Source organism: Echiichthys vipera (genome assembly GCF_963691815.1).
Source record: "Echiichthys vipera genome assembly, chromosome: 14".
Lineage (NCBI taxonomy): Eukaryota > Metazoa > Chordata > Actinopteri > Perciformes > Trachinidae > Echiichthys > Echiichthys vipera.
The window spans coordinates 16,838,549-16,865,909 of record NC_139839.1 but is presented as its reverse complement, the minus strand read 5'-3'; the positions used below and the strand labels follow the sequence as shown (position 1 = coordinate 16,865,909).

General features: G+C 39.7%; 1 protein-coding gene across 5 annotated transcripts in view; it reads right to left on the bottom strand.

Moving 5' to 3' along the window:
• The window catches only part of klhl13 (kelch-like family member 13), a gene marked incomplete at its 5' end in the record, with an annotated part of 39,302 nt that overhangs the window by 3,848 nt on the left and 8,093 nt on the right, over positions 1 to 27,361 (bottom strand). The window contains 7 exons of one of the 5 annotated variants that reach the window (XM_083927083.1): positions 2,353 to 2,466; positions 5,744 to 6,539; positions 8,021 to 8,217; positions 9,438 to 9,570; positions 12,121 to 12,262; positions 16,809 to 16,880; positions 26,743 to 26,840. In XM_083927083.1, the coding sequence (XP_083783209.1) occupies positions 2,353 to 2,466; positions 5,744 to 6,539; positions 8,021 to 8,217; positions 9,438 to 9,570; positions 12,121 to 12,262; positions 16,809 to 16,880; positions 26,743 to 26,840 (1,552 nt within the window). Of the gene's footprint in view, positions 1 to 2,352; positions 2,467 to 5,743; positions 6,540 to 8,020; positions 8,218 to 9,437; positions 9,571 to 12,120; positions 12,263 to 16,643; positions 16,782 to 16,808; positions 16,881 to 26,742; positions 26,847 to 27,361 lie in introns of those variants that run through there. The other 4 variants (XM_083927079.1, XM_083927080.1, XM_083927082.1 and 1 more) reach the window with 4 other exon arrangements.

Sequence of the window (27,361 nt, the reverse complement as noted above, 5' to 3'; positions counted from 1 at the left end):
ACCCTCCGCTACAGCGTGGGGCCTCAGTGCAACAAAATTCTTCTAATGGGTAATGCTCTCCTTTTTTGGATTAAAAAGCACTTCAGTCTATTACAGACAGCTTTCATATGAGCCATTTATTTCTTGTTTCATAACCCACAGCTGTATTCACAAAACTGCTACACCAGCTTTATATTAATTTCCCACCCCACATGTAGTATTAACTACTACAGGTGCAAAGCGTGACATTGTGTCACTGTGTAAGTGAAATTTACCGGGCTATTGGCCTGCTATTGTGCATCACTGAAACATGAACCCAACACAAAAAGAATCCATTATAATATCAAAAGGGTGCGCATTAAATACTCTGTACTGCAGAGTACAGCCTGAGGCAAAAATGATTGAAAAACAGCTGGCGACTAGCGGATTAGCTCAGTCCGTGACCATAATGTTTTTTCTTCATTTCACTTCATTTATTAAAAAAGTGAAAATGTGCCTTTCATCTTCACTCAAGAGAAATTTTATGCTTGCCAAATACGTGGTCTGTGTGGTCTCGAATATGCCCCAGTCTGTTGCTTCCAAGAGAGCTACTAATTAATCAATGTTATTAAAGTTTTGGTTTTTGCTCATATAAACACTGATAGTAAATCATTTAATACATGAATAATTCGTTTCTGGCCTGTGCCAAGAAATCCAGAGTAAGTCAATATGAAATCAAATTTTACAAAAAAGGGGGCTGCATGCACTGTTTGCTTTTTCACCTGTGAACTTGTTGTCATGTTTATGCATACAAAACTCCCCCAAAGCAATCAATTGACAACAACTTACGAGAGAGAAATCCATGCTACTGTACGTGAGTTTGCTTTGTGGAGCTGAAAACAAACTAATACAACTACATAATATTGACCAAGGTTTGAAGGAACAATGACATCTGTGGATTATGAAATGAAATTCACTGGTTGTGTGCACAGTAATCAAAATCAGGGATCTAATAAAACAGCACGTCAGCACATTACATTGTAAATAAGCTTAACACTGCCAACAAGGGTTTTCAATAATACATTTTCATTTGCCAAAACCTCCCAGCTTGCAAGTATAAAGTGTGATTAGTGCAAAGATGTTTATGTCGTTCATGTTAATGTATGTTAATTCACAGAGTCTGCAGAGGCTAAGTCTATCCCTAACACCAACCACTTTAAATAGTTCACCGACTCACAAATACGTTGGTTGAAATTCTGACTTTATTACTTATACTGTAATTGCTTCACTACTCATAAAGATGATGTTTATTCCTTTGGTAGTGTGTGTTCACAGATTTTCACTTAGTCTCACTCCACTGGTTACATTTCTAGAATAGAACTGGGATCTTTTACAAAATAAATGTTGTATTTTATTCGTGGAACCTCCACAGTATACTGTTTGTCAGGTAACTGTTCACTTATGTCATTCAATGTATGAAAAATCTCCCCCTTTCCCTTTTTTTTCTTCCCTACCTTAGTTTTTGCGAAAAGAGAACACACAGCGGGAAACCTCCAGTGCTGTTTATGAACATTGCTTATGTTCATGTGTTGTAGAACGATGATGGTACCCACGGCCAGGAGGGATTAACACAAGCTCTTCTGTATTACACCTCCTACACAGGCTTCAGTTCTCTACTTTGCTCCATCCTTCCCCACTTTCCCTTCCACCCCTCCCATCCCCTTTTCCTTTGTAGCACTGCTCTGGATTAGTCACACTCAGAAACTAGGGCTCATCTCCATAACGCAGGATTTGTTTTCAATCCTATGAAGTGAACAAGTACTGAGGTGACACCTTAAAGAGTGATCTCAGTGTCCACACCCTCCGCCGGGAGCACTGACCCTCACAGATTTGAACTGAACTTCACCTGCGTGCAAGTTTGAAAAGATCGAGAGGCGGCAGATACAGTTAATTATTACTGACTCACTGAAATCTCTCAAAAACTAGAATGTACTGAAAATAGGAATACCAAATTCATGATTAAACCATCTAAATAATTGCTGAATTGTGTTTTTTTACTATTGGGACCCCACTGCCCCTGCAGCCCTTTAATCCATATGTCAACCACAAACAGAATCTTGAATCAATCGATGACTCATGGCAATGCATAATACATGCAGTGGAGTTTGGAGGAAAGGTATCAGATGAGGAAACCACAGTTCACATTGTATGGCCTTGCATGTTATAAGATGTGATCAGCTGTTTGCTTCTTGGGAAGAAAAGAAAAAAATCACAATGCACAAAAATGCTCTCTAATTATGACTTGAAGACATGAAATCTATTTTTAAACTAGCTACACATTCACACATTACATACACCTCTTTATTTGGGGTGACTACATATTTACTCACTTACCTGAAATATACATATAACCGCCATACACCGTCCCAGCGTGGCCATAATGCGGCTCATTCATTTTGGCAACATATGTCCATTCATTTGTCCTTGGGTTGTAGCACTCCACAGTAGCTTGAAGAAAGAAAAAAAAAAACGAGGGGAAAAGAACGTATTAGTAGAAAGTAGGTCAAGACACAACTAAGCAGGACAAACAGCAGCAAATGAGGCCTTGGAGGGTCTCAGCGTGGGAGCTAAAACACAGATTTAAATACACAGTACACATCCCTGAAGCCCCACCAGCACTGACTCTACAGGAAATGTGGAGATTGTAAGATTCTTTATCTTAAAGCCTCGGAGGGTGGTTCTACAAAATCTGTGAGAAACCGGAATACGAACGCTGGGATTCATGAGTGACACTCATAGGTGAGTGACCCAGGGTCAATGGGTCTCATGCAGCAACGTTCTCTTAATTAAAAAACAAAGAGAAGTCAACTCCAGATGCACCAAACGTTCTAAAATATCGTCCAAATGTGCTCTCACCCAGGTGAGCTGAATGATGAATCCCTCTTGAGCAGAATAGTTTATTAGCATATGGTAACTGCCCCTAAACACTATATAAGGGCAGGTGTTGTGCTGTGTGCAAACACTGACACATGCCCAAGAACTGGAGAGATGTCGAAAAAAAGTCTGACAGAAGAAGAACTTCAGTAGGAGTGAAATCACCAGGCTGATCAATTAATTTAAAGTAAAGTGATTTTCAGAGTGTCAATACAGGAATTACAGGGATATGAAAAACATATTTTTTTAAAACATATTGATCAAAACAACTAAATTTGAGTATATGATATTTATGTCTTTTTTTTAATTTTCCTGGAATTTACACCTGGAAAAACTTGTTGACTCTGAAAACAAGATGTTTTTTTGTTAATCTTGTAAGAGTGCTCTCAACCACTCGTAAAATGTTAGGACCTCAGTGAAGACAAGAAATAAGAAAACATTGGTTAATCACGGAAATCAGAGGGTAGTAACAAAACCAGAACTAAATAAATTGTTTGTATATCGCTCCCGGCATGAGGCTCATTGTTTTCTTGAGGAGTGATGCAGACTTAGGGATATTCACCTCAAAAGGTGTAAACAGTGTTACAATATTATATATTCCAACAAGAGTGTGTGCTTTGCGCTAGCTTTTGCTTCAAAACGCCATTTTCAAACACAAGGAGCACAAGTGTACATCCTACAAGAGCACCACGGGCCATAGATAAGTGATCTTGTTATCTTCCCAGCTGAGGGAAGTCTAATCTGCATATAACAGGATCAAGAGTTACTGTATTTTTGGTTGAATGTTAGAAACAGGGGTGAAGATATTGCCCCCCTAAAATCTTGCTAATAGAAAAAAATAGAATAAACACTAAGAATAAAAGGCGTTGGTCAAATCGATGACTTGAAACATGATTTTAAAAATATATCCATACAGGTTCCAAAATACAGCAGGAAGCTCGGGACCAAAGAGGAGTGTGTACCACCTGGGGAAATCTCAGCGGGGAAAATGAGTGAATACCTAACTCTGCTTGCTCAACAACTCTCCTCAAAGTGACCTTGAGCAGTGCACAAAATCTAGCAGCCGCTCAGTGGAAGTAGAACAAACACATTAGAAGACAATACTCGTACAGAGAACACTTTAATTACGTATACCAATGCAGAGCAGGGTCGGACTAATAAAACAAAACAAAACAGGAATGACTGACATAATGGGATCGAAGGTGACTGTAAATGACCTGTGCTGCGTTTGAGCAATATTATTGACACTTATTGATTAATTGTCAAAAAACATATCGATTTAAAGATTCTGCTTCTCCCTTTGTATCTTTCTGAACTTCTTCCCATCTACACACCCTCTCAGATCCTATCCAACTCACCACACACACCATCTGCCCACCTGACTACCACAGAGTCTAGAGAGCCTCCAGCTGTTCTGCCCCCCTGCAACTCTCTCCCACAAGACATTTGAAATATTGAATCTCTCCACCTTCAAATCCCATCCTAAAACACCCCTTTCAAACTGGCATATTCTACCTGATTCTGTCTCTAATGGTTATAACCACACTGAGTTTTGCACTGATGAAGATTTGAGATAGTTATTAACATATTTTAGCTATTAACATATTGTATATTACTGTTTTGTTTGATTTTATGATGGCTTGATACATTGCTGCTTGCATTTTAAAAAGCACACGAAGCGTCATGGACTCGGGCTACGTAATAAAAAAGAAAATACAAAATGTACCAGTTAAGATTGAAAGCTTCCTCCTGTAAATATCCATTGTGGCGTCGTTAAGCTTTTCACTTATAATATGGTCTTTTCAGACGTAATAACAAAACCACACCCGTAGGACCTACCCTTAGTAAACAAATGTAATGCAGGGGCTGGGCAGATCCAGAAAAACCTCAAGGCTGAACCGCATGCAGTGAAAGGGCAGTGGAACGTTAAGCAGAAAAAAAGGCAGTTGTGTAGACAGGCAGTGAACCGGGGCCGTGTTCTTTGGTCTAATTATAACCCAGAGGAGAAGGCCGCTCACACAGTGGCCTCTCCCTCTCCCCACTGCAGTTACAGAGCTGAATTTAAGTATAGGGTGGCACCTCTCTGTGGTCCAAAGTTACGGGATTCCAGATTGGTTACTCAGCAACCAAACTACAATGAAGAGATATAAATATATCACTTCATTCAAGGGTTTCTACAGGGGTGAATTACAAATCCAGAAGAAAGAATCAGATTACAGACTAAAGATGATCTGTTATGACCCCTTTATAATCCCTGACAACTTTTCACCTCATCCTGTCTGCCAGTACGGTTCGTGTCCCAGCTTCAGCTGTGCCTCAGGACCGGTCAATGGTATACAAACATTGTATGTGCAACTTTAATCTTCAATATTTCTTGAGACTGTATGAGTAAAGTGGTCAATTCAACAGAAAGACGTAACGGTGTAGGCTGTGGCTTTGTTGTCTTGGATTTCACTGTATTATAATGCGAAAATATATGAAAACTATTATAATAAAACGAAACCCAAAACAACTTCTCTGACATTAAACATTACAAAAAGGGTTGTGCATGTGTTGAAACGCGTCTGTAATTGATTACAGAAGATCGGAAAGGTGTGCATGATAACATGCACATCCTTTAAACTGTATTAAATTACACAGAGATTATGCATGCGACATATTGAAACAGCAAATGATGTGTAGACAACTCCCGATTACCAGTGTCAGTGTGCTTGCAGCCTTATTAACCTGCACATTCTTTCTCCTGCTGCTCCTTGATATTAGTGTATTATCTCATACAATATTAATTAGAGCCGTCTGTTGTTGTTTAAAAAAGGAAACAGAAAACAAACAAGCAGGGAAATAAACTCACCAAGCTCCCCGGCAGCGTTTCTTCCACCGACAGCATAGAGGTGTCCCTTGAGTGCACTGAGGTGGAAGAAGGTACGCTTCTCATTAAGGCATGCCACCTGCATCCACTTGTTGTAGCGAGGGTCGTACCGGAACACGGTGTCCACTGCTGTCTTGCCTTTGGTGTCGTAGTTGCTTTGGCCACCCACCACATAGAGAAAGTTGCCGATGACTGCAATACCGTGTTGGTAGCGGGGTGCATCCATGGGTGCCAGCGCCTTCCACTCGTGAGCCTTCTCATCAAAAAGACGCAGCTCCTTACTCACAACTAGCTGCTGGCGCAGAACGCCACCCAGGGTGACCAGGTGGGCACTGTCTGAGCGGATGGCTGTCCGTTCCGACTGCATAACGGGCTGCATGTAGGGCATCATTTGGTAGTTGCTAGCCTCCAGGAGAAGGTTAACACAGGTGTTGTCCGTGCGCATAAAGTCCACTGTCTGCACGTGATTGATGAGTTCCTGTGGGTTCATGAGAGGAAAGCGGATGTTCTTCATGAGCTTAGCGGCAAAGTCCATACGACCGTCTTCATAGCGTAACCAGCGGCAAGCGGCCTTGAACAGGTCCAACTCAGTGCAGTGTTTCAAGCTGTTACTGGACAGTACAAAAGCCAACCGTTCAAATGGGAGCTTGACAAACTCTCCCGTGCCCAGCAGTGAAGGGAAGTTCTTCAGGATGAAGTTGTTGACATATTTGTCCACCTCTGTGAGGTTATAGGTGTTGGCGATGCGCCCAACCTCCACACAGTTGTCAAGAGATACCTGCAGGGCAGAAGAAACCAAAATCTTGGAAAGCTGCATGTAAGACTGACAAAACTGGACCTGGGCTGCGTATGTGGCGAGACGAGGCTGTCACTGCATGCAAGCAGCAGAGCAAGCCCATTATATCCAACTGAAGCAGGTACATGGGCCACAGAAGCCTTTGTAGTTGAGATAAACGCAGCTTGTCTACTTTTCTCTCTCTGCTTGTGGCTACGCGGCCCTCGGACAGGTAAAAACTACATTGAACTGGGTAAAAAGGTAAAAGTAAAAGTAAAATAAAATCTATAAAGTAGTAAAGTAAAATCTGTTTTAGAATGATTAAGATACATTACTCACTGAACCAGAGAGAAATGTGAGGCAGCACAGCTTCCAAACCCTGCAGAACCAACTGTATTAAAACACAATGGCGCACAGTGAAGCTGGCAGCATCTTCAAGGTACGGACCGAGTCTGTGTAGCAGGTGAAAAACCCTGCTGCGCATGTGAGAGTTGTGCAAACTCCACCCACATTCAACCAGACTAGGGCAAAGAATCTAAGCTCTGACTACATCTGCTTATCATTCACGTACAGGGAAAAAATGTTGTGGCTTATTTGTATTTTTTAAAAAAAAAACAATCACAATCGTCTCACATCTGCTGTGCTAAGCCAACAGTGCCCTGGCAAAATAGATAGTGGAGATAGCGGAAGGGGCCGGACGTCCGGTGTGCGAGAGAGTGTCAGACTTTATCCCAGTGCTGAACATCCAGTAAGCCAAACTATGGCAGGATGAATCAGCAATTTTAAAATGTCAACATGGGCTCTAGGAATTATTAGGAAACACACGTCCACACAAATTAGATTTAGTTTCAATTTGGCAGTGTATCCGAGAGTTAAAACAAGCTTATACCTTCAGAACTCACAAGATCATATACATTAATATGAGCCATCCTGTCCATGTTGTATACTTTTTCTATCTTTTACCTGGTGCCTTTCGAGCCAAGCGGAATTATCGAGTTAGTTGAATAAGTGCACTGAAAATCCATTTTACCTATTTCAGCATTTTAGAGAGTTCTGGGCTTCACGTAGCAAGCATTGTGAAACAGACCCTGAACCTGGAGCAACCGGTTACTACTCAGCAAGTAGGTCTAATGTAAGCATAGCCTACGAGAATCTGACCACCTTAGTGTAGCTCTCCTCTTATTTACTCACTTGATTTTTTTTTTTTTGACTGACATTTTCTTCTTCTTCTAATCATTCTTGAAAATTGATTTTATGCATGTGCTTGGCTCCTCTTCTGATCTAAAGACACTCCAGAGTTTAAATCCAAAATATTTGGGGAAAATAAACCACAGCTTTCAATTGGAATTATTTTTGAAATCCTAATATCCGTTTTTTTCAGCTAACAACCTCAAACATACTCAACAGTAAATTTCCAACATGCAAACACTACAGGTGCGATGTGCAGTAATGTGCAGCTGTGGCTGGTGTGTCTGCCTCCTTACCCCAGATATAAGAAAAACCTTGCAGAAGTCCAGCACAGGAAGGATTTGTAAGAAACTGGCTGCCTCGAGTGTGTCTTGCAGATTCTCCATGTTAAGCGACAACTTGGCGGTGTAGATAAAGTCAATGATCTTCTTCAGGCCTATTCGGTTAACGCCGTGAAGCTTGATGCACATTAAATCCTGTTCTTTCATTCCACCTGCATCGGGAGAGAGTGAGGGATAAGAAAAAGTAGATGCTTACACGTGGTTCAACTCATACATAATCTTATTTGACTGACATGTCTGTGAGGAGCCACGTCTATTCCACTTTTTAACAAAAAAAGGATAAAGCTTATGTAACTCATCAAATTAAATTAAGACGAAAACAAAACAACGCATTGTTTTATCTAGATACATATGCCATTGTGTGCGACAATGAAATATTTTCAGCGTCAGAGGACTTATGTTCAGAGAAAGGATTGAAGGTCTTAGGGAGAATCCCATTGCTCAGCATCTGTGCTCACACAGCTCCCTTATCACTAATGAGCTATCCCACACTCTAAGTACAGTTTCCCCTTACTCCTACTTTAACAAGCTCTTCTGTTCTCATTGCAGAACACGCTTCATCTTCATCGTCTACTTAAAAACGTAAAATCTCCAAACTTACTTTCACTAAATGTCCTGATATGACACCCAAAGTAAATCCGACGACTGTTAAAATAATATCACCTTCATTTAAATAGGCTACAGGTTAATACAAGGCCCAATCAAAGCAGTAAGGTCACTTTTACAGCATCTGGGTTACCAGGTTTCCTTGGTTTTAACTTCCAAAAAAGCCTTTGTAGAAATACCTACCGGTAATTTTTTAGAGACGGCTACTTATTATTTCTGATAATAACACACACACACACACACACACGCACACGCACACGCACGCACACGCACGCACGCACGCACGCACGCACGCACGCACGCACGCACGCACGCACACAGTATGTATTAAAATGTACACAAGGTTCCTTTACCTCTGCATATAGTATGCCTGAGGAGATGAAACCCGAATAATAATTCACATTTACAATCATTACGAGTACAAATCACCACGTATATACAGTAAATGCGTAACAATCAGCAGGTTGGTTTTTAGAACATCAGAGCTAGTTATGAATATCCACACAATACTGGAGGGATGTGTGAATGCACAAGGTTAATTTGAGTAATCTCTCAGGAGGCAAAATTACAGCGACTGTGCTAAAGCGTGGAAATGTTCATGAATAAAAAATGCTCTGCCGGAGAACACAGTGCATGAGCGAAGAAGCTATTAAGCAATCAAATGCATGCGTCATAGCGACAAAGGAGCACATCCCACACAAATCAAAGCAACTGATACCAGTAAAGTGACTAACCCACGGCGGTGCCAGGCCCTTGTAGAACCCACCTGTGAACATGGCTTTGAAATAGTCGGAGGAGGAGGCCATCATGGCGCGGTGTACAGGGAAAGCTTCGTCGCCGTCTCCAGCCACCAGAGTAACGTCACATAGTAAACCCTCTATCCTCAGCTGGTCAAATCCCTAACAGAAGAGGAGAAAGGTAAGGCATGCATGTGAGGGACTGATGTTACTGAGTTTACAGGACCATGCAGGGGCTTCGCACAGACCTGACAAAGAACACCATGCGATGACTCCAACTCTTACACTCTTATATGAACAATAACACAAACAAATGTGTCTCAGCCACTGCATCTCCTGGCCGATCACAAGCTTGAACTTCAATGTTTCAGTAGGGATCAATCAAAATACTGTTCAGCCTGTCACGTGTGAGCTCATGGACACTAAATGGTATGTGACAGCCCTCTGGTCTACTTGAGCTGCCTGACTGATTTCGGCCTGCTTGTTTTCTTTTCATTCTTTTTTTAGGGCTTTTATTTCAATTTTTGTTAGAACAGCTGAAGAGTGAAAAAAAAGGGGGGAGAGAGAGGGGATGACAAACAGCAAAGGGATGCAGGTCGGACTCGAACCGGGGACGCTGCCAAGGCCTGAGCCTATATTTGAGCTTTTTCTAATATATGTTTAGTCTGTATAATATTTGTTGTTTGTATATCTGGAGTTTTGGAACAAAAATAATTTCCCCCTGGGATTATCAAAGTATTTCAGATTCTGATTCAGATATGAGGCGTGTGCGCTCTACCTGGTAAACCGGACTGGGCTACATTACATCGATTTTAGCAAAGTTCACGGAGAGGTTTGAGGGCTAAACAGCATCAATGATCTGTTGCTAACCAAATATTCTCTTGACCTACTGATATTACAGATCGAACTAACTACAGTGGGTTCCCTTGTTCATGATCTCACGGCGATGTGCCACTGCAGAATAAATATAGGAGGTGACACTGGGATGGACATTTGCCTTTATTTTTTGCATGATTTATGGCCTGGCAGGGGGTTCCCATTGGCCAACAGCCTGACAGGTCTGTACAGTTGTAGGGCAAACACTGTACAGTATATTATCCCCTCGTAGGCACAACAACATACTGTAGTGGGATCTTTAACAGCTTGGAGACCTTAGCTGCATCGAGTGCTTTGATGAAATTGTTGATACTTAAAACAAATAATCTCATCAGTATCGGCATCATTTTTAATCAATGAGGTTCTTTAGTGACTTCAGTGGCCTCCCTGTTCATTTATATGATGTAGTCAAATGTGGAGAGTCTTGGGAGAGTCATTTGGTGCGTCCACTGTTTAATTACTTTGCTGCCGCATACTCAAACACACCCACTGATCTGCACATCTGATTTCAATGACTACTATTTACACCCTTTGCATTCAAAACGTGGGGAAATCGTTAAGTTAAAAGCCTGCATCAATCCCATATCCATTATTTGTTATGTAACTGCTAGCACTAATACCATGATGGCATGAAAACATCCAATACATGCTATTGACATACAACTCATGTTTTTTTTTCTAGGTGGGTTGCTTCCAAATGCACCATCTAACTGAGACTACATTGTGTGTTAAGTAACTATGGCTACAGGGCGTGAGATCAGACGGCCTGGAAAAATCATTATCATCCCCTTACTGTACTCAGACACCAAGAGATTAATGTGCAGCAAAAACAGCCAACAGCCATTCATTTTCAATGAGAGCTGGCGACGAGAGGCGGCCATTGCTGTGGCAGCAGCAAACAGCTCAATACCAGCAGCCACTACAACAACTCGAGAGTGATCTTAATTCTATGCAAATCGGTGGTGACATGCAACAGCAGCCGCTGTGCCGCTGTGACGTATCTCGCTATGTAAAATTAAATCTATAACTTCTTTTAAACAATTTTCCCTGACTTATTTATGATGCCGATCCTCACTTTGTTTTGTCATGCATTTATTTTATATGTTACAGAATTTTTTTTTTTTTTTTTTTAAATGTTATCAACCTTTTCCCCTTTCTGCTTCTCCTTAACGCTGTCATGATAGATTATCAGTCAGTTCTCTGCTTCATGGGAGCTGTTGTTCTTGTTCTGTATGTGAGCAAGGCTTACATCAAAAGATGAGATTTTTTGTGTTGAGAGGGTTTTGTGTTATTTATCAATATGATGTGCTTTAACTGTTAATAGGGCTGCTTCAAATACATTTTTGGGAAGAGAGTAGGTCACTTCAATAACTTAAATAAAAAAAAATTAAAGGAATTAGAATTATTTTACAGCAGTTAGCAGTGTTTCATAATAGTCTTGTGTTCATATTAAATTACACAGAAACCAAATGTTTTTGGTCAATCCTTGGAATATTGTCCAAGCAATTAAACTGTATCCTGTGATTCACGCCATGAATTTGATTTTGAAAATGAACCCGGTTGTAGTCTTGCAGTAGGCGTAGATTAACTTTAATAGAGATTTATTCGTTTCAAAAGGTGATGGTAATAAATCTGAATTACTGCCTCACCAGCCTGCAATCAGAACAGTGTCATGGATTGTGCTATAAAGCCTACATTGCTCACAGGATCTCTAAAGGAACAATAAAAGAAAATTGAAACATTATCATCAAACTGGCCAAGACTATCATCGAATAATGATATCTGACTGAACATTGTGCTGCATAAGACGTTGTGGCTACATGTCTGAACTCTCACCTGAAGAACCACTGAGCTGTGTGTGTTGCTTGTGAAAAATCGAGTGTTTCCAGTCTTTGATGCCTGAAGGTGAGCAGAGATGCCCATATCACCATAGCCCAGAGCGACTTTCATGTGAGCGTCGTCGTCCTCCACGAGGGATCTGTTAGGAAAATAAAGGAGACAAGTTTTCACTTCAAAAAAAGGGTAGCCAAAACATGTTTCCATCTAATTTTAACCTATGGAAAGTAGGACAGAGAAGTGACACTACCTAAGGACATAATGGGTGCTGGTAGCCTAATTGTTAGACAAATTGTCACCTAATAGTTGCCCGTCAGCAAGCCTGGAGCACTTAAACACACAAAAAAATGTGGCAGGGGGAGTGAACAAGGCTTGAACCCTAATTCTCAAAGGGCCTTTGGGCAAGGATGAACTGAACTCCATCTTTACTCACTGGTCTTAAATATGACTAACTGCTTCCAGATACCATGAAAATAAGTGTTCCTCGTTGTAAAAAATAAAATAAAAAGAAGATATGTACATAACAAACAAAAGTAAAACATTAAAATCAAAAGAGCAATTTCCGTAAAAATGATGATGAAGCATCGTCCATCAGCTTCCATCGAGAGCCACCCTCCGGCAAAATGTCATATTTAAACATTAGACATACTGAATCTCTTTAATGTAATGGATACATTGTCATAACATTGGCATGGGCAATTAGCAAATAGATAAGCCATTTAAATTCTAATAATATTTCCCCTTGCACCATGACCAGGACCACCAGCAAGGCTTGAGTAACCAAGACATAAAGTGTTTCACAAAAAATCTCATTATGCTGAAGAATTTGCAAAAAATATGTAAGACGTGAAATGACCAAATTCAGGTTTATGCATGACTATTTTTGCAATGCATTAAAACTAAAATGATTGTGGGGGCTTATTGATAAACATACCATAATGCTGTCTTTTAACATGGAGTGGTGCAGGCCATGGATGGGTGTGAATGCTTGCTCCTTCAATAAACCACACAGTTATGTGATGCATTATCCCTCTGAGTTTAATGGGGACATGAAATGAAATTAAAGTGTTTTGAAAAAGGCTGCACAGCATTAAAAAGATCATTAGTTTTTCAAAAATGCTGTGACTAAAATATGAAACCACAAGACATTATTTCCCAGTTTTCAGCACTAAAACAAAGCAACTTAGGAGACAAAACACTGATAATGATGATTGAAGTTAATGAAAGCTTGGTTTCAAAATGTGTAATTGATTTATAATCTAGGGATTCTACACTTAAACAGAACTGCTGTGATTCTTTAACAGCATCCTAGAAAGGGAAGACATTTGTCCTTGGAGAACTTCATACAGTATTAGTATTTTCATCTGTATTATTCGATTCATATGATATTCCTGTGATCTAGGGCAGTCTTACTAAAATGCAACGTACGGCTCCACAGGGGGTGAACGTGGAAAGCAAGTGTGACTCACAGCCCCAAGAGGAATACTCTGGGGATATGGGTACATTTTGCACTGACAAAACTGACACTAGAGAATGAAGCTCATTTGGTTAAAAAATAATCTGCCTGTGGATCAACAAAAGCATTTGTCTTCTGCGATCAAAACTGCAGAGCTGTCTCTAAAGGTTATATCTATATCTGCCGATCTCAAGACCTCAAAAATAGGGAGGTTTTCGAAACCAAAGTGGGGGTGTGGGACCAGACAGTGGACTGTTCACATTTTAGAGAATGTAATCAGACTAATATTTTCCACAATTTGTTTTGGCCACCTGCAACCCATCCGCGCATCACTTAGTTATCACTTATAGTGCTAGAAACAGAATGTGATAATGAAAGGGTAAAAAAAAAAAAAAGGTGTGAAAATGTAAATTAAATTGGGAGAACTACAGAAGAATTGTGACCTTGAGAGAAAACGTGGAGAGGGCAATAAAGAATACGAGTGTGGTTATATCAGAAGCAGACAATATTGATTGCACTGCTTTGATTTTGATGGTAAGCTTAAGTGTTTCATTTCAAAAGCAAGATTGCTGCCTCCATTAAAAAAATGAAATAAACTACTGGACTTGGTATTAAGAATGTTATCTGTTAAATAAAAGACACATTCCTAATAGCATTTCTAGAAAAGAAAGTAGTTGAGTTGAGGCAGGTCAGGATTTTTACAGTCGAATAAAGTTCATGTGACAACAAAAGGCATTTAAGGACTCGTGACTGAGAAAGATAATGATGATAATAATAAGATGGTTTGTTAAAAAAAAGTTCCCTAACTGGCTCGGATTTTAGGAAGAAGAGATGCACAGACAGAAGGGCTACGCGGCGCATTGGCCAACAAGGATTTACATTTCACACACTAAAGGAAAACTGAACATAAAACTATTCTCCACGCAATATAGAGATGACAGAACATTCACTGAAATGTGGCATGTGAGACTTATTAAAGGCGCTCGTTTTCGGATGTAGATTGGCCTTGTTTTAATAAAATATTCTTTTACAAACATGTCTGGCACAGCATAACAGTAAATTTGTGTTTTCAAACAGGCCCATGAGCAGCAGTGCTTGTCAGATGTTGAGGACTAATGCTTTTTGGGCGAACTATTTATATAATGAAGCAATTCTAAAGTCCTTGTGTGGATGAACACTTGAGGTTTTTTTATGGTTTAGCAGATTGCCTTTATCATTTGTAAGGAAATGTCCCCTGTGCTTTGAGGCGAAGCTATTCAACATATTTAAATAAAACAGAACTGGAGAGTTTTGAAAAAATGGATTTGTTCATTAATGTGGCAGATTTAGGCTGATGATCTAATCTTCAAAACTTATTTCACTTCAACTGAAAACAATCCTGTTTCTCTTCCTCATTACTATGACTTGAAAAAGACAAACAATAAATACATAAATAACATCCCCAATGATGAGAATCTCCCATAAATACGTTTATAAACATTACTATATGAACAGCATTGCAACTGATACACCTGGATGTGACTGCAGCATGTGTATAGTTCCTCTTATAAATGAACAACACACCCATTTTTAGCTACTTTCACAGGTCTTTACAGAATATAGAAAATATGCTCACCTTTTCAAAATGGCCTTCTCTGTGTTCAGTTACCACTGCCAAATTCAATTAGTTTCTAATTAAATTTTCAATAAGGAAAAGATCTTCACCTCAGAAACAGGTATTGTGTGTGGATCAAATAACTAAACGTCAGTCGGGAATCAAGCCTCTCTGGCTGCATTGAATGTACTTCTAACCTTTCAATGAGGCTCTATTTTAAGAGTAATCACATATAATGTTATGTAGATCTGTAATAGAAAGGTAGAGCAGTGTTTTGTAGCAGTTATAATGGTTTGCACACTCGGTTTTATAAAGATGTATCTGCCCGTCTGTTCTTTTATAGGTAGCACACCATGACACATCTCATTAGAAACAAGGTCAGGAAATTAATATTAATTTGAAGATTCTGACAAAGATGTCGATCAAAATGTTATTGACAAATGTGATACTGAGACAGATTATTTTTCTATGAATACGACTTTAAAACAGATTGATGAGATGTTCAATACATTTCACTACACCGGGACACTATAACAGACAGAATAAGGCTCCACTAATGACTGGATCAATAATCTATGCCCCATAACTTATCCAAACAAAGCTTTAATTGTCATTTCCATAATAAGGCTTGTGGCTTTTGAAAAAGAAAAAGAGCAAATAAGGTATGAAAGTGCAGCAGAAAACTGTTTCTTTAGTCTGCTTTGTTTAAGAACAGAGAATGGAAATGTCTTGTGATGTTCATAATGTGAACTATCTTTAAGATGACTATTGGACAGTGAATGATTAACTTTACAGACTGAACGGGGATGCTGGGAGTTTTTCTTATATGCTATGCAGTATGAAAAAGCATTAAGACAAAACATTGCGGAAATACATAATTACTATATTTATTGGCAAAGTTGTGAGTCTGTGTGATAACATTTGTTAACTGCTACACTCAATAGAGATGTCAACAATTCGTTGGCGGCATAATGTGGTTAGAAAAGTAAAAGAAAAAAGCTACATGGCCACTTTATCTAAGGAAGTGTGGAGATGAAAACTTTCCTTCTCTTTTCTAGAATAAGAAACTTCACTTTAGGGCTCCGATACGTAGAGCCGACCTCAAAGCTGACAAAGTCTGACTGATCAAACGTTTTGTGTCACCTCACGTCACCCCATGTCGCCTCACATCTTTGCACTTGAACACACCACAAGGATCTCAGCCAACTAACATTCAACTGCAGTTTTTTCAAGTCTTTAACGGTTGCGCCAGATACATCTGGGATATACGATGTATAAACATAAAGAGAGGGTCAGGTGGAATCTACTTTTCATTCTTTTCACATGCTGCACAAGAACTGAGGAACAGGTAGGAAGATACAAGAGGATACATAGACAACAGAGACAAAAACATGGAGGTTTCTGCTAGAGGTAAGGAAAAAAAGGATCCAGGCCACACATGCTTGTATACAACTTCTTATGATTATCACTTACATATTTTTAAATGATGATGAGAGGGTGGGGTCGATAGTAAGCTACATTTTTACAAGGAGATGATCATGGGCCACGTCTGGTAGGAATTTTTTTAAATGGCACGGCTTAAAACAGTGGTCACAATCACACTGACACACAGCACAGGCAATGTACTGGCACATTTACCCCGTCAGGTGGTAAGTCGGACAGGCAGCGAGGAGAGAGTGGGTTGTCCAAACCACAAAGGAGTGTTGGTGGCTGCCGAAATGAAACAAAGAAGACAACAGCTACAGCATCCCACATAAAAGTTCTGCTCTTCCCAAAGACACACGAGAACCTGGAGACCGAATCTCTAGCTGCATCCGGGAGGTGTTTGAAGATAATCATGTCTATAGCATTACTGCAGCTCAGCTCTGACCAATGCAAAAATCATTTATTTAACATCACAGAGTATTTCACAAACTATTAGCCTGTCAAATGCATATTACTGATGCCAAGGATGGGTTTATTTTAGCTCAGTATTATGTGCATTACTTTTTGAAATAGTTACTTATACAAAAGAAATGACTGAAGATAAACCTTAAGATACACTGATAAAAACAGTTTTGTTCTACCATAATAAACTTTGTTTAAAATCTTTCTTTTATGAGTTTGATGATTCCCAAATGTCACAGTTTAATTCGATAGGATGCCATCACGACTCCACAGCACAAAACAGTGCCTGGGAAGTTTTAAATTATGACTTTATAGGCAAGAGTTTAAAATGCCAATGTGGTTTCTTAGCAGTATATTGCAGTACGTTGTTCACACTTTAAAATGAGGATGAATTAAATATAAAACCCCACATCAAACGATGCATTACGATACATGCTGCTTATCTCTTAGAGGGTACTGTTATGTCAGGAGCTTTAAATTAGGGGGAATTAAAATGATAGATGTAGATAAAAGCCTTTTATATTTAGGCTTAATAAAAAAAACTTGATCTTATGCTTATACATTATATCTTAGATTAGTAGTTGGCACATTCATAGTACCAATTAAATTAGAGAGGAATCATCATTTGGTGTATATGGCTGTGGTACAGAAGGAAGCTTTGGTTTAAAGCTTCTCACTTGAACACATTCTGACAGACACTGTAGATACATGGAAAAAGCAAGAAGTGTGATTAGTTCAGAGTGCAGCAATTTTTCATGTTAACACTACAGACCATTTTGCTCTCGCAGCCTCCTCCATTTTATGACTTTTTCCTTCGCACAACAAGCACCAGAAAATACATTGTTAACTACAACGGAAAGGACAAATAACAGGAATGCTATGCTACAGATCCTATTTTCAGGTCAGTGACACGTTGCATGAGCTTTTATGTTCACCTATTTTTACATTTTGAGCCGGGCCGAGAGAAAGAGAGAAATCATTAAGAAGCAGAGGAGGAAGTTGGAGGATTGAAAAAGAAGTAATGAAGAAACAAGGGTGGTAGTCGATCCAGTCCTTTCATGTCAGTGAAAAGCTTAAAAACATCCTTCCAGTAGTGACAGTTTTCGGGAAGTCAACTTGTTTTTTTTCCCTGGGATGACAGTGGAAGGGTCTTAAAAGATTAATGAGTATAGCTTTGCTGCCTCGTCATGCTTAGCCATGCTTTGATAGAAACTTCATTAATCTCATCTATTTCAGGTTCTAAACATCTGAAAGACCAATGTCATGGTTTCTAGAGCAAAATAGCTTTTACAAAACTTGCATGGTGTAATCTACTGGAAAATACTTTTGAAACGCCCATGTTATAGGTAAGGTTCACAATTTTGCAAGCATATCTTACACTTCTAACAAGAGCACTGTCTCCAGCAATGAATTTACAGTCCTGTGTTGCGATATGGTTTATCACTGGTCAGTTAAGTTTTACATTGTTCGACATTCCTATGCAGAATCTGTTTTAAAGAGATTAGCATGCTACTAGATGTGAAGGAATACTGATAAGTCCTGGGATCTGCTTTAAAATAACTGCTTACTCACAGGTGACAGGAAGCACCAACCCATTATTCTTTTATTATTCCTTTTGTTCAAACTGCATTAGACAGATTTAAAGTTTCATTCCTTTTTTTTTTTGTTGCTTACAGCTACGTTGGACTAATGTGACATATTGTTTACACAGGAACACAGGAAGACTCTCAGAGCAAAAAAAAGGACCATGAGGCAGCAGTGGAGTTGGCAGAGCAGCAAGAAATATATATTTTTAATACATATATTTATAAAAAAAGGATACCTCTGCCACATGACAAAAAGATGACAAGACTCCTACGATCTGGCTGGTGTTCTCAAAATCTACACTCCAGCAGCTGAATCTGAACCCCTTACACAAAAAACAGAAAAGACATAAGAAAAAATGACAAGTGGAATGGAAACAACACAACGGCAAGTCTCTGAAGTGATCCAAGTGGAGTCCTAGCAAACAGAGCAACGACACGACACCTAAACTGAAGAGTCTTCTCAATCACTGAGCACAGCAATGCAATAAAGCTACATGTTGAACAGCTTCTACTCGTGGGGGAAAAGAAGATCTGATGAAGCAGTAGTGCACAAGTAGCCTATTGTTTTTAGAAATGAAGAATAAAAAAACCTTATATAATGTACTGCAATCCAAGGGCCCATAAAACTAGGTGTTGAATTGCCTTCATAGTATACATTTTAGAAACACCTAATATAATGCAACACATTGGTGCCACAGACCAAGACCACAGCCCTCAAAAATTACTATAGCAACGGTGCTGCGGCAGAAACAGTCCTGTGGCTCAAACTGAAGCCCTATTTACAAATGTACAACTTCAAGTGTCACCTCGGTTTCTACTGCAGGTGCTGTCCGTAGGGTTGTAACTAACAATTATTTTCCCTGTTGATTAATCGACTAATTCAGTGACATTCCCAGTTTACTTTCACAGAGGGCTAAAAAGCAAATAAAAATCAAATCTGATAGAATTTTGACTTATCGTCTTGAAAAAATGACACAAACATTTAAATCGATTATCAAATAGTTGCCGATTAATTCAATAGTTGACAACTAGGATGTGGTTTCAAGAAATATTTTGCTTACTTATTAGAGTGATAAACACATCAAACTACAAACCTATCAACAGGCACAGTATGAGACTAGCAGCAGCTGCTTTTCCACCGCCCTGCAGCAGCAACATCTCTTTTTCCCCTTCTTTAACTCCTGAAAAATTTGAGAGCAAAAAATTTGAAATTCTCTCAACATTTCAAAGAACTCGGTGCAGTGTCCTTTTCCCACCAATACACAGCAAGAAGCAGTAGGGCAGAGAAAGGGAGGTAGTTGCACAGTCTTTCTTCTCTCATAATGTCTTTTATTCCATCAAACAGACTGGTGAATGTAATGTAATGGTAAAATGTGAATGTGGTCATCATAATGAATGCAGTCATTTTTAAAACGAGCCCTGATCTACTTCTTTTTCATCCATTCGTAGAGTTCCAGTAAAAAGGAAGCGATCAATTATCAGATTATTTCAAACATCTGCGTTGGATGTTTGACAATTGCTCTACCCATTCTGATGGAAATGGGCACCGCCCTAATTATTACTCTGGCTTAACCAACTGGATGGATGATTTTTCACGGATCCTTAAATGCTGAAAATCAAACATGGTTTACTAATTTAAAAATAGATTAGCATGGAGTATGCTAATAACTGAACTGTTGGAACTGAAAAAAAATGTTTGTTTTTTTGAGTAGATAAAAAAGAGGAGTTCCAGTAGAGGGTGTCTTTGTGAGCTTCAGTAAAAGTGCAATAAAAATCTGCAAATTCATAAACACAACATGTGAAAACAACCTCCCAGGGTGTCACAAAGTATATGCTGACAGAAAGTTAAACTGCACCAAGCGTCTAGTGATTATGTTACGCATTAAGTCTTCTGTTATGTCCAAAGTATATTTGTTGCTCACGGACTCCTTCAAGGACAAATGATCAACAATCTCTTTATAATTGCTCCAATCATGCTAATAATCTTAGCTGTCTGTATGCTATAATGAGTCTGTAATTACACTTAATAATCAAAGAGCACATTAAGGTTAATGCTTTTACATCCAAAAAGCCTGGGGGAATTCATGAGTACGTAAAAATTAAGTTTCAGAATCACATTTTCAAGCTGCACAACACGTGGTCGAGCCAAACAAGCTTCGTAACGTGTATTTGGTGGGTGGAGCGGACAATCTGTCAACAAGTACCGAATGCTAAATCAACCGGAAACATACTGTAAGACAGAAAACACCGATCCGGAGTGTGGATAAACCAAAAAGGACAACTAGAGCCAGAAGGACACTCATTTGTGAAGAAAGCTTGCATTTCTTTAGTTTTCTTTTAGAAATAGTTACAAAATACACTGTAAAGTCACCGCATATGTGGACTTATTCAGCATATGCAGACTAAGCAGGGGATGTGAACCCAAGGACTGAATCCAGAGACTAAACAAAAAGGCAAGCGCTGTGTCAAAGCAATAGGGAATAAGACGTGTCAGCATAATTTTACATGGACCCGAGTAAGCATAGCTTTGCATACAAAGGGGCTTAATCTGTCACCATCTAAACAAGGATGCACAATTAATTGCAGATTCTTCACACAGGTCAGCAATATTTAAGTTTTTATATAGCTTTAATTCCCCTGAAGGTCCTGATGTGTTACAGTTTTCATTATGTGTGGTCAATTACGACCGCTGAATTCACAAAATGCAAAATGTAACAAGAGCAAAAGGTATTGGGAAAGGAGCTTCAGTTGGGAATGAGTGGAAGACACTTTACGCCTCTATGAAAAAGTAAAAAGTATAATCTAGCCTTGCTGTCGTATGCCTCCGCCAACCGCTCAGGTTGCAGTCTGTCTGTGTAGTGAAGTATTAAGTGTATTTTTTGGCAAAAACTAGATGCTTCACAGACATCTTCAACCTGGCAGCACATACGATTTATAAAATCACCACATTTTCAAGATTAGTGTCACCAATTCAGTTATGGCGTTAAATAATAACCTTTTGGATATAAAATATCATCACATCATTTTGTCCCATTAGACATTTGTGTGAAATGTTGTTGATAATTAGAATAATTCTCAAGTTATGGTCCAAAACCTGTTTTGTGACCTTTGACCTCCAAAATCTAATCAGTTCAACCTTGACATCACATGGACATTTGTGCCGAATCAAAAGACATTCCTGAGATATCATTTTCACAAGAACGGGACGTATGGACGACCCGGAAAGATAATGCCTCTGGCAAAGAGTAAAGTAGCTCTGAGCCGAGCTGCTGAAAGAGTTTGGATTCAGAATTACATTCTTAGATATGAGTTTTGGGAGCTTCTGCTGTAGACTGGACGCAGATGTGTTTTTCCAAACCAGCTCGTCAGCCTGCAATAACAGATATTTTGGCTAAGGCAAGCAGGAAGATTATTAATTCAGTCTAATCATGTTTCTGGGATGCATCAGTCAGTGGAATTATAGCTAACAAAAAAAAAAACCTGGTCTACCCACTTGATCACAGTTCAGCTTTTGAGTAGGCAAGTGTGCGTGTGCGTGTGCGTGTGCGTGTGCGTGTGCGTGCGCGTGTGTTTGTGTGAGATGAGCACAGACATGACAGTCTAACCTGACTGAATTCGCTTGATGCTCTGCCAGCCAGACTGCCTGTGCCTCCCCTCTGGCCTTTCAATGGAAATAAATGACCCCTGTCCCTGTGTGACTCTTGCATGATCTGGAAAATGGCCTCAAGTCAGCACGTACTTAATGTCCACTCCAAAGGGCGGGTAAATTAAAAGCTCCACCACAATGCTCTAAAGATTGTCATTTTTTCCAACAACAGACCGCGTGTGTGACACCGGAAAATGGACACATTTTCACAAAACCACTGTTTAAATCACTGTGATCAGTGACTATTAGCCAGGTGTTTAAAGAGCATGTTAATCACTCACTTTAGGGCTGCAGCTATCAAATCTTTTTTTTTATCGAGTATTCTACCGATTATTCCATTGATTAATCTGATTTTAAAAAAGTGTATATATATATATATATATAATTTTGAGTAAAAATGTATTATAATTTGCGTTCTTTTGCAAAAAAATATATTGTGTCTGGGGTAGGCCTATTTCGTGTGGTAACCTAACAGGGGTGGGTGTGTGTTTGTGTGTGTGCGTGAAGGGGTGGGGTGGGATGGGGGGGGGGGGGGGGGGGGGCGAGAGAGGGCGAGAGAGAGAGAGAGAGAGAGAGAGAGAGAGAGAGAGATTCTGCTGATTCTTTGCCTTCCAACAAAATAGAGAAGCAAATACACATAACAATAAAACCCAAATAACCTTTGATACATCGATAGGTTCTGGCTACATCCCCAACATACACATATTCTATATATTCAGTGTGTGAATTTGTGTTATGAGCCCCTTTCAGACGCACAGCAAACCTGAAATTATTGAGACATTAGCTGGATAAGCTGTCTGTGAAAATGCAAATGTCCGAATCAGTTGGACCGGACATTAAACAGACTTTACCAAGCCAACTCCCGAGTACAAAGTCTGTGTCATGTCCGATTGAGGCCATGTGTAAACAGAGCAGGTAATTTTGCAGAGATATTACAGCGGCGTGTTGATGTTTCCATCTTGGAAACCGGAAAAATCAAAACAAAATGTCTATCTACTAATGTCTATCTTCTGTAAGGGGCAATGCAGAAATCATCAGACAAATTCAAGGAACACCAAGAGATTGGGTTGTTTATGACCAAACTACTGGCTCTGTGACTGCGTCTCTATCCAGACCACTCCCTGTCTAAACCAAACAGAGTTTTTTCCAATAAGCGAGAACGCGTCGGACACTGAGAATCTCCTGTTGTGTGCTGCATGTGTGAAAGGGAAACTTGCCGTTTTCACATATGAACACCAGACACTGTATGATGATTCAGGTGTGGTTGTCCTGAGAGAAAACAGCATAGTGTGCTGTAAGAACAGTTTTATAGTTTTAGCATCTCTGCTGGCATATCTTCCCTGACGGAGTCCAATTAACACATAAATCATTGTGATACATCTTGTGAGACCCTCGAGTACAATTCCACTGTTTTATGCCTGTTTAAACATAAAAAATGTCTTTCATGTCAGATTATGTTCAAAGTAAATGGAAATCCTCCAGCACAAACCAAGCTCCTATTCAGTTTGATGTCAGTTGTCGGATCAATTATGATCTATTCAATTATTTCAGAAGAGATTAATTGTTCAGGTGATCGAACCAATTAATACAGGTTGGCAATGAAGTAGGTTTTAAAGAATGTAAACTAATGGGCCATTTACCTCAGTGACTGCAAAATTCATCTCATGGCAGAGGCACAGAGGCCTCAGCAAAGTAATTTGACAACAACATGAGACATGTGAAGCATCTACATTCACCAATATCTGTTAACCAGACTTTCAAAGCTTTCATTTGACCTATATCTGTACAATATTTATGGGATTTAATCTGATCGCACTGGCTTTAACTACAGTAGTCTTAACATTAGAAATATTTCTAAAGATTTGGTGACTTTGTGTCAAGTTCAGAAGCAGTCAGTATGTTTAGAGAGGGTTATATTTTCTAAAATGGCGCATCTCTCTCAAACAAACAGAGACATAGCATAACCAAGGGACAGCAGCAGATCAGTCATTTGTTGAGACTCATATGCTAAAATTAAATATGAAGGTCAAACTGCGCAAGATGTGATTTCATTTTTAGATTTTTTTGGAAGGATTGATTTTCTCCCATTTTTCCTTAATGGGATTGTTGACAAAGAGTGAAAGGGAACATGGGGAGAGGAGAGGGGGAGTGACATGTGCTGAAGGTCCCTGACTGGAATCGAACAGGCTTTGCTGCAGTCGTGGTTGATGGCTCACCACGACGCCTCCGAGAGGCGAATACAGCAGTCACACATATTAAGTGCTTAGTACAGAACCGCTGTAAGATGAAGGGATGGCGTCCATTTCAAGGACTTTTTGTGGGATGAAAAGATGACCACATTGGCGCACATTTACTGAGCGGAAGATTACCCCATGGGCCGTACTGGCAGTGAAACTATAACCACTCCTTGCTAGCCTGAAATCTGCCCCACAGACAGGTCATCAGTCTATATATAGGTTAGGGCAGTTTCAAAACAGCCAAGCACATTGTGAAAACAAATCTTAATTCTACGTACGTCAGATATTCCAAAAACTCTCTCTCCTGTGTCCTCCATCGTTCTGCTGCTTGGATACATATACAAAGATTACCCAAGCAGCATACCAAGTTATAAAAAGCCAAAACAGACAGAGGCACCACTCAAAGGGCCTATAAAGAGTGACTTCTCCCTGACCACAGAGTAACCTATAATTGGGGGCCCAATATCAGGCTGCCTGAAAACACAGCTTACAATATACACATTTTAAAATAGCAAGTGGTATGGTGGGGCAGAGCCACACTGGGCTGAGTAAAGGCTTGGCTATGCTTCACTTGCTGGTGTGTGCGTACAACCTCCTATGAAGACGTGCAAGCACCATCCGCAGCCACATAAGTACACTTGATGCACTCTTGTCCTTGAATTTTCATTGGGAGAGTTGTAATCTTTCAAAAGACATGTTGACATGGTGCGACCAGAGCAGAGCTCGTTCTTGCTTTTGTACAGTGTCAAGTCTTGAAAAATAAAGTAGCCTAAATACTGAGCATACATAATGCATACAGTCTCTGACTGAGTCGTGAATAATACTGCCGGAGGACATACCAGCACTCACCAATAACATAATTAATTCACTCAAGAAGAACACACAAGATTACATATCCTGAGATGTAATATTATTATTGAGTACACCACACAGATGTACAGCACATGGCAGGTCTAGGAGTAGTTATATAGAAATTCTAAATAATGTTTGTACATTGCATATATTTTTTTTTATTATTTTTTATCTATGGTCCCACTGTGGTTTTACCTTGTGCTGCTCTATTTTGAAGGAGCTTTATTACACACCAATAATTATAAAGATCTTACAAAGTAACAAATTTAGTCAGGACTTCCTGAACGTTTACCAGGATGGTAATATTTAAACACGTGACCCGTTTCACTGAGGTCGGAGCATTGATTTATCTTGCTGTGATGTAGTAATGTTTAAAATAAATATTTCTGTACAACTAGCAAAATTAATCTCATAAGTACAGCTGCACAAAAACTGGAGACTGCATAAATGAAATTTTGTAAAAATCCATCCAACACTGAGATATTGCCCTTTTTAGGCAACACATGTAGGTAAAATAGTGTTCAGACTGTAAAACATGAAAAAGGAAGTTCTGTTAAAACTTATGCTGACTCAAACTCATCTACATCGAACAGCTGCTTTTTGTTATTCATGTTATTCATCAATGTTTGTGCTGTTGGAATAAATACTACATTGAAATGTTGAAAGAAGTGTAATATCAATTCAATATTGTGAATTATTTTGGCCACGATAATCGTGCAGTGAAAATGTGATATTGTGACAGCCCAATTTACTTTTAGGCAATAGGTTAGCCTAGCCTGTCATGAAAATTGTGTTTTTTTTTGTCCATTTGTCTTTTTTTTCAAGATTTTTGTTTTCACTTTCTGTATGCCAAAGCCATGTTACAAAAGTCAAACAAGACACTTGCCCATTTCAGCAGAGCTCAGGAGAAAGGGCAAAGAGAGAGGATGGAGAGCGGCTGCGAGACGCACTTCCATTCTACCCTCCCCCCCTCCTGAACAGTAGCAGATGACAATAGCTTCTAAACCAGGGCACGCCAGACATCCTGACAAAGGCAGGCTCCTCCCAAGCTGCCGAGTCCCTGTACCCAAATAAACATAGCCACAGGGAGAGGGCAAGAGTCGGGGATGTGGGGCTTGCTATGTCCAGGGCTAGTGGCAAAAAAATGAGTCCTTCTGTCCAAGAGCGAAACGTTCTGCCAGCGAACCATAAAATGCATGCTGGACAAGGCAAATCTCCTGACACACTACGAGGCTTAATTGCATTCTGCCTAATTAGGGCTGCAACAAAAAAATAATGGTTTCACAGTCATTTACAAAAAAAAGTTTTTAAAATACTGAACAGAAAATATATATGAATGAGAATGCTCTCTAGCTCTTACTCACATGTAGGCAGGCGAAAGGGGTGAGGACCTGGATGACTTAAGAACTGGCACTGGGAATTTCCAGCTGACAGGAGAACCGCTTTTCCATTTCAACGGCATGTTGTTGTCACCAGAATGGTGCTACAGCAATACCAATAGCAAAGACCATTTCCATGAAAAGGTTTCCAATGCAGTCTTCCATCCCACTCTGCCCACACCATTTAAGGGGGAGGGAGAGCAGCAGCAGCAGCAGTAGCAGCAGCAGCAGCAGCAGAAATACACTGGTGGAGGCAGTGCAGGCTACAGTCGGGGTTGTGACTTTAGCATCAGCACCGAGAAGCCAATAGATTGCATCCAGCACCACTACTTGCCCTGCTGCATTCACTGATGTCTCATGGTAGGAGGGGGGAGAAGCCCAGCCTTCCCATCACCCTTTCAGGGTTCATGTACAGCTCAGTAGCTGAGCAACAGTGCCACCTTGTTAAAGGAGTTGTGATTACAGTTCTGGACTTGCTATGGAAAGAATTAGAAGGGAGATAAAAGAATAGGAGAAAAAATAAACAGACATTTATACAATAAATAATAAAGTTGCCTCCCTTAAGATTTAACATTTTGTGAGATTTTTTCATTCATTTAGTGAA